Source organism: Apium graveolens, chromosome 4 (genome assembly GCF_009905375.1).
Source record: "Apium graveolens cultivar Ventura chromosome 4, ASM990537v1, whole genome shotgun sequence".
Taxonomy (NCBI): Eukaryota; Viridiplantae; Streptophyta; class Magnoliopsida; order Apiales; family Apiaceae; genus Apium; species Apium graveolens.
In genome coordinates, this window is record NC_133650.1 from 133,145,124 (window position 1) to 133,153,337 (window position 8,214).

The 8,214-nt window shown below is 34.4% G+C and overlaps 1 protein-coding gene across 1 annotated transcript; it reads left to right on the plus strand.

The window, feature by feature from the left end:
• The first annotated feature begins 4,399 nt into the window (after window positions 1–4,399).
• LOC141719002 (exonuclease 1-like) lies at window positions 4,400–5,878 on the plus strand. Its single transcript, XM_074521378.1, has 4 exons — window positions 4,400–4,588; window positions 5,033–5,170; window positions 5,328–5,537; window positions 5,693–5,878. The coding sequence occupies exons 1-4, from the start codon at window positions 4,400–4,402 to the stop codon at window positions 5,876–5,878; spliced, it is 723 nt and encodes a 240-aa protein (XP_074377479.1).
• The last annotated feature ends 2,336 nt before the right edge of the window (window positions 5,879–8,214 follow it).

Genomic DNA, 8,214 nt, shown 5'->3' on the forward strand with positions numbered 1-8,214 from the left:
CACAAGAAAATGACTGGGCTGTAGATGGATTGGAAGTGGATGAAGATACAAGCTATGTCAATCTAGAACTTATGGCCAAATCAGATGAAATAGAGACAAGTTCATCAAGCAATCAGGTAATCACTACCAACCTAGCTCATTTATCTAAGGCTGAGTGTAATGATGCCATAAATGACATGTCTACTGAATTATATCACCTGCGTATTACACTCAAGTCTCTCACTAAAGAAAACAATAAAATTAAAGAGAACAATATGTTTTTAAGTGAAAGAAACAATGTAATAGAGACTCAATTTGTTGAGTTTGCAAAATTGAAAATAGAATGCAAGATTGCTAAGGATGAACTAACTGAATCCTTAAAAAAAGAGGAGATTTTAAGAAAGCAACTTAAACAGGAACATGAAGTAATTAAGGCATGGAAATTATCTAGAGATGTCCATGCTCAAATTACTAAAGTTCAAGGTATAGAATCTTTCTGTGATACAGCCTGGAAAAAGAACAAGGAGAAGCTTGATTCCAATCTGGTTGAAGGACTTTCAATGGATGTGGATTCGACGGATGATGAAAATTATCCGTCGAATAATCAAAAAGATTATTCGTCAAAAGAAAATGAGCCACATCTGTTTAGTGTAAGTAAGCCAGTTAGCAAAGCTAAGCTAGCTAAGTTAAATGAAAAATATGGATCAGTTTCTAAGAACTTTGTTCCAACAGAAACAAGTCAAGTGAAACAAAACAAAAGAGTCAATGTAGGTCATCTGTCTATCAAGCAATTGTATGAAAGATTGGAGAAAATTGAAGTGAAACCAGAGTCAAAAAGGAAAAAATAATAGAAATGGGAAAGTAGGGATTAACAAACATAGCAACTACACACCTGATAAATATGCACCAAGGAAGATCTGTGTTAAGTGTGGTAGTGTTAATCAGTTTTCTGTTAAATGCAAACATGCTATGCCTGCTCCCATGTCTACACCATCTTAATTTTCCAGCATGCCTACAATGTCTGTAAATGTTATATCTGCACAAAATTTGAATGCACAGTATGCTAGCATGCCATTTGCACAAAATCCATATTATGCTGCATTTAGTATGCCACAAATGCCATTTAACATGCCTTACCGGAATAACATGTTTGCACATAATATGCCTTTCCATGTTAACCAAGTTGTGTATGATAATTTTGCAATGATTAATGGTTTTAAGGGTTCTACTCAATTGACTAAGGATGAGCTTCAAGTACCTAAGTCAAATGAAGACAAACCCAAGAAACCTAAGAAAAAAGCTAACAAAACAGGACCCAAGGAAACTTGGGTACCAAAATCAACTAAATTTGATTTTATTGTGTGCAGGCTTATAGAAAGAATCTTTGGTATTTGGATAGTGGGTGTTGAAGGCACATGACTAGAGATTCTACCCTGCTCACTGAGTTCAAGGAAAGAGCTGGCCCAAGTATGACTTTTGGAGATGACAACAAGGATTATACTGTGGGATATGGCTTGATTTCAAAAGTTAATGTCATCATTGAAGAGGTTGCCCTAGTGGATGGACTCAAGCACAATTTGTTGAGTATCAGTCAGCTTTGTGACAAGGGCAACTCAGTAACATTCAATTCTGAAGCCTGTGTTGTGACCAACAAGAGAAGCAACAAAGTGGTTCTTACTGGAGTAAGAAAAGGGAATGTGTACTTAGCTGATTTCAACTCATCCAATGCAAAATCTGTCACTTGTCTATTCAGCAAGGCAAGTCAAGATGAAAGTTGGAAATGGCACAAGAAGCTATCCCACCTTAATTTCGAGACCATCACTAGTAGAAAAATGACTTTCCGCGTCGCCCCTTTAGCGTCGGTTAAAGACAGAACCGACGCTGTAGATACTTTTATACGTCGGTCGGGCAAAACGCCGACGCTATAGGTTCACTTGTAGCATCGGTCGAGAGAATGCCGACCCTAGAGTTTCACTTGTAGCGTCGGTCGAGAGAATGCCGACGCTAAAGGTTCACTTGTAGCGTCGTTCTAGAGAATGCCGACGCTATAGGATCACTTATAGCGTCGGTCAGGAGAATGCCGATACTATAGGTTCACTTGTAGCGTCGGTCGGGAGAATGCCGACGCTATAGGTTCACTTGTAGCGTCGGTGAATAGAATGCCGACGCTTTAGCTGTTATATTGATTTTAAAATTATATTATATTTATTTAATTTTATAATTATCATGTAACATATGATTATATGTATAACTAGTATTTAAGCCTGCGTTGCTTAGCTCTATAATAATAAAAGAATTATACAATAAAAATAATTAGTTGATTTTGAATTTGGATTGTATATATGATATGCCATAGGTATCGTTGTTGATGAGACAAATAAAACTGATTACAAATTGTTGATGCTTAGATTTACATATATGATGATTTAATAAAAAAATATTGTATATGATATAATTTTGAAATTCAAATATAAATATATAATTGTATTTATAATATAATTTTAAAATTATATGATATAAAATATAATTAAAGTTTTAGAAATTTATTATCAATAATATAATCTTGTTATTCACTGTCACCGGGAACATGTAATTAAATTAATTATATATGTTATAATATGAAAGTTATATTTGTTTATTATAATTTTCAAAGTAGTATATATTATATTATTGTGAAATTATATTTTAATGTATAATTGAAAATATAATAGCATATATAATTATATATAATCTAATGTTAAATTGAAATGAAAATTATATTATAAATAAAATTGTTTTAAAATATTATATATAATTTCAATGATCCAAGCATAAGGTATATTTATTTTGGTTAAGGAAAAAATAATATAAATATATAATTATCAGAAGAGAAGCATTAGTTTAGTACTGGGCCTCGCCTACCACGTTTAAGACCATTAATCATGTCCACAAATAACTTCTCTCTCGACCAAATACAAAAACCACAGGCCCTTTATACTATACCCTGAATTCATTTACACGAAGCAGCGGCGGGACGCAGAAGAAGAATCAGCAGGCATGGTTAGTTCAAATTTCCGGTAATAATTGAACTTAATTATTTTTGTATGAATGTCTGATAGCTGGTGGAAAAAGCAAGAGGACGGAGAGGACCCCGAGATCCGATGATATTTACTTGAAGCTCATCGTCAAGGTTTGTATGTATACCTTGTGTGTATATATAATGTTAATTGTTAGATTCTAGGTTATTGTACCTGATGTGTATGCATATCTTCATTTTGCTATATTTCTTGCGAGAAGGGCCGGGAGTTAGTTCATTGCGGTTATTTTGAAGAGGCTGTTTATGAGCAAAACTAATATGCCTCCGATTTCGCTTTCTCGATTGATTCGATTCATGACTGGAAAGAAGTCCTTCCCTATGCACCTAGCTTTTGAATCAAGGTCTTGATTTTACTCTTTTTATATATTTTTTGATCTACTTATCACTTTATATAAATGGGAAAAATTTAGTAGTTATCACAACCATTCGTTATTGATAATCTAATGGTTCCGATGATATGTGTTATCATGACCGATGATTTGTAGCATTGTAGCCTATTAGTTGGTATCCGGTTTCTTGGATATTTTTTGTTTGACATGAGTACATAAATGTAATAATTCTTGTTCCTGTGCCTTTTGTGCTTTTCAATCTACAGGTTCCGTTTACTGGTTAATAAGTGGTTCTGTTTACAAGACGTGACAATAAAATATAATGTGCACAAATTAGAAGGTCTACTAGCAAGAAATAGGCGAGTATTAGTACCTGTATTCCATAATTCTTTGATCTAGAGCATATCAGATAACAGGTCTTCTAAAGAAACGCATTGCATATCTTCCTACAATATTTTTAATAGGAAGTGGACCCCTTTATAGAGAACAAAACAATGTCAGAAAAAATTGTGGCTTAACTTTACTTACAATTAGAAATATTATTAATTACCAGCTCCAAAAGATTTTAGAATGTAAATATTATACACTAAGATTATGATCGTATTAAAGGCATTCAAAACTTTTCCTATTTCTTGCCAGTATATAATCTTAAGTCAAGATTATAAACAAATAATTGTTCAGAAACTAACCAAATATGAGAGTCGCAGCTGTTATTGCGATTGTCACCCAGCACATATACATGACCCCTGGGCACATACTGCACATCCAGACATACATAATTGTTATTTAAGAATTTACACTCGAGGTAACTATTCATAAATTTCATGTACTCTGTGGCAAGCTTACTCTGAACTCTGAAGACAACATACATTAATGGGGAATCATGACAAGCTAAGCTGTCAATAGCATCATTGAAATCTACAAACTATAACTGACTTTTCTGGTGTAAGAGTGATTATGTTGGAGATTAGTAGTTTCGTAATCCTGACAAAATTGATTGAATATTACGTGATTTATGGTTGTGGTTTGTATTGTAACTCGCAGGCATATTGGCTATTGTATGCATAGAGTGAATATGTTGCGGCATCATGGTGTTAAACCAATTCTTGTCTTCGACGGAGGTCATCTACCAATGAAGAGTGAGCAAGAGAACAAGCGAGCAAGGTATCCGAATTTGATTTTATCTGCTGGGAATTGGACAGATGTATATTTTTTTGTGTATTTTGTTTCATGAAGACAAGTGCTAGTTTGGGTCATACACATCTAATTTCATTTTGAACTGATAAGGTGGTTGTTTGCTACATTTTACACATATGAATCATGGTAAGAGTGTTGGCATTGTTTGCAGATGGTACAAAGAATTTAAATTGTCAAGGAAGGATGCCCAAATGGTCAAAAGTTCACAGCCACACTTATTCTTTTGTTTTCTCAAATGATATGATTAGTTGTGTCGGTCCAAACATTCCCTAATAAAAATAGTTTAAAACTCTGAGATGCTCTGTGTACCTTTAGAAATACAGAAGATCTATCTCCATCACGTACTCCACCTGATCTGTCACTAATAATTATAGCTGTCTTCGTACTCAGTATGCAATAATTTCTTGTATCTAGACATGCATGTTTGAGAATTTTTTGTCACGTTCGGAAGGTCTTAAAGCAGGAGAATGTTGCTTATGTTGTGGCTCCTTACGAGGCAGATGCGCAAATGACCTTCTTGGCTGTCAGCAAACTGGTTGACGCAGTTATAACTGAGGACTTAGACTTGATACCATTTGGTTGTCCAAGAGTATGTTGTTTTGTGGGCTATATAATTTTTATTTTACTGAGACCATTGAGCATCTCCTGTGATATTTTAATTTGTGGATGATATGATATATACTTAGCAAAAAGGTTACTTACTTTTTTATTACATTTGAGAAACTCTAATCATCTCATAAATCCAGATCATCTACAAGATGGACAAGTTTGGACAAGGTGTTGAATTTCAGTCATCTCGTCTACAACAGAACAAGGAGCTAAATCTTACTGATTTCACCAAGCAGATGTTTCTGGAGATGTGCATTTTAAGTGGTTGTGACTATTTGCAGTCTTTGCCTGGAATGGGCCTAAAAAAGGCCCACGCTCTTATTAAGAAATTCAAAAGCTATGACAAGGTAAGTGTTACTGATATTGTTATTTTTTTTTAAAAAAAATTCATTCCCCAGCACCTTCTTAAACTCCCGAATTTAGTTGTGACTTCGTCCTGTCTGTTGATTTTTAAAATGTACTAATTTATCCTAAATGATTCTATTTATATTATAAAATTCAGGTAATAAAGCACTTGAAGTATAGTAATGTTGTAGTTCCACCTATGTATGAAGAATTTTTCAGGAAAGCACTACTAACATTCCAATATCAAAGAGTTTATGACCCAATCAAAGAAGATATTGTATATTTATCTGACATTTCTGACAGTGATGGGGATGATAAGGATTTCCTAGGCCCATATCCTTGAAAGACGTTATGTTACAAGCCTAAATGTATTTAGATTCTTTTCTTGGCAGATTTCTAAACTATTGTTCATGTTGAAAGAGAAAGTTTCCATTCTTTGATAGAGTTTGTTTAGGAAACTATAGTAGTTGATCTATTTCTGCCTAGTAGTCTAACAGATGTCAAAAACAAAGTAATATTGGGTACTATTCATACATGGCCCCTGCTTCAAAGATATTGTCCATAAAGTAATAGTGATACATGTATTCTTTTATTTGTGATTTTTTTATTTGACAATACATCTAGTTAAAAGGAGCCAGTCCAGAACAACCCCCCTCTCTTTAGATTATTGATAAATTTAGTCTTTCTTGCCTATTTGGCCGAGTCCTGCGGGATGATTTAAATTCTGATGTTAATAATATATGTATGATGAAATGCTTCTGATATAGTTTCCTTATAGTAATTCTGCTTGTACTAATGGTGATCTATACTAATGGTGTGTGTTACTAATTTTTGACTTTTTTTTGGTGATCTACAGGTCGCTAGCAGAGACTTAACCCACCCACGACATCTCTGTGCTAAGTATCAATTTCATTTGAACCCACCTATGTACCCTCCAGTCAGGTCCTTGGACCAGCAACAATTCGTGCATGTTCATTGTCCACTAGTGTATCCCGGGATTTGATCATTCTGGACAGGTTGTGCCTAGAAATAGAAGGTATTGTTTATCTGATCAAGATTGAACTGTAATTCCAGCGGCGGCAAAGATACAGGGGAAGTGGTTGCAGGTCCTGTGTGATTTGAGCAACTATGCAAGTAAAATGTTAAAAGTTCATACTTATATATATAGAAATCTTTGATTCAGAAAGATATTTAGCATAATTATGTATGAAACCTTGATCGATACATTTCCTTTAAAAATCAAATATATTTATTATTTGTTATGGTTTATTTATGGTTGTTGTTTGTTATACATAATATCTCATCAAAGTCTTTTGGAGGTGCATTGTGTATGTAAGACAACAAGTTAAGGTTATCAATAAAATAATAAAAGTATTTTTTTTTAAAACACTATAAGCGTCAGCATTCTTGTTAACCGACGCAATAGGTCTATACTTAGAGCGTCGGCATTTTTGGTAACCGACGCTTATTCATATACCTACAGTGTCGGCAGTTTAGTTAATCGACACTTATGCCTATACCTAAAGCGTCGGCATTTTAGGTGACCGACACTTATGCCTATACCAATAGCGTCGGTTTCTTAGATAACTGACGCTTATGCCTATACGTTTAGTGTCGGCATTTTTGATAACCGACGCTTATAACAATTTTAAGCGTCGCCTAAATAACCGACGCAATAGATCCATACCTTTAGTGTCGCCTGCATATACTACGCCACTTGACCGACGCTAAAAGTATGTTTTGACCGATGAATGAGCTGGTTAGGAAAGATTTGGTAAGATGTATTCCTCAAGTGGAATTCTCAAAGGATGGACAGTGTGATGCATGTCAGAAAGGAAAGAAAATCAAGGCATCATTCAGAAAGAAGCTTGATTCAACAATTGAAGAACCATTGCAACTTTTGTACATGGACCTATCTGGACCAATGTACATATTGTCAATCTCAAAGAAAAGGTAATATCTAGTAATTGTGGATGATTTCTCAAAGTTCTCTTGGACATATTTTCTCAAGTCCAAAGATGAAGCTAGTGAAATCATCATCAATCACATAAGACAAGTCAACAATCATCCTGATTTCAAAGTAAGAAGAATCAGGAGTGACAATGGAACCGAGTTCAAGAATTAGGTGATGAGATCATTTTATGAAGAGAATAGGATCATGCATGAGTTTTCATCAATAAGAAGTCCACAATAAAATGGAGTGGTGGAAAGAAAGAACAGATCTCTCATTGAAGCTACAAGGACAATGCTAGAAGAATCAAAGTTACCAACATATTTTTGGGCTGAAGCTGTAAATACTGCATGCTACACTCAACATATTTCTTTGGTTAATCAAGAAAAATGCATGACACCCTACCAATTGTTCAAGAACAGGAAGCCAACACTGAACTTTCTTCATGTCTTTGGCCGTAAATGCTATATCTTAAGGAATCAAACTGATCAGCATGGGAAGTTTGATGCCAAAGCAGATGGAAGGTATTTTTGTTGGATATGTTGTTGGAAAAGCATATAGAGTCTACAATCTAAGAACCAACATTGTTATGGAATCTGTACATGTTGTGTTTGATGATAAAATGATTGAAGGACTGCAAGATGGAGATTTCCATGAAAGCCTCAAATTTGATAATGTTGAGATGGTTTGTGAAGACAGTGATGATGAAAGTGATCAAGAACTAATTT

Excerpts from the sequence above, each read along its gene's own strand:
- LOC141719002 (XM_074521378.1), top strand. The coding sequence starts at position 4,400 with ATGGTTGTGGTTTGTATTGTAACTCGCAGGCATATTGGCTATTGTATG. Across the intron at positions 4,589-5,032 it reads CTGCTGGGAATTGGACAGAT|GTCTTAAAGCAGGAGAATGT; the intron begins GTATATTTTTTT and ends CACGTTCGGAAG. Across the intron at positions 5,171-5,327 it reads TACCATTTGGTTGTCCAAGA|ATCATCTACAAGATGGACAA; the intron begins GTATGTTGTTTT and ends TCATAAATCCAG.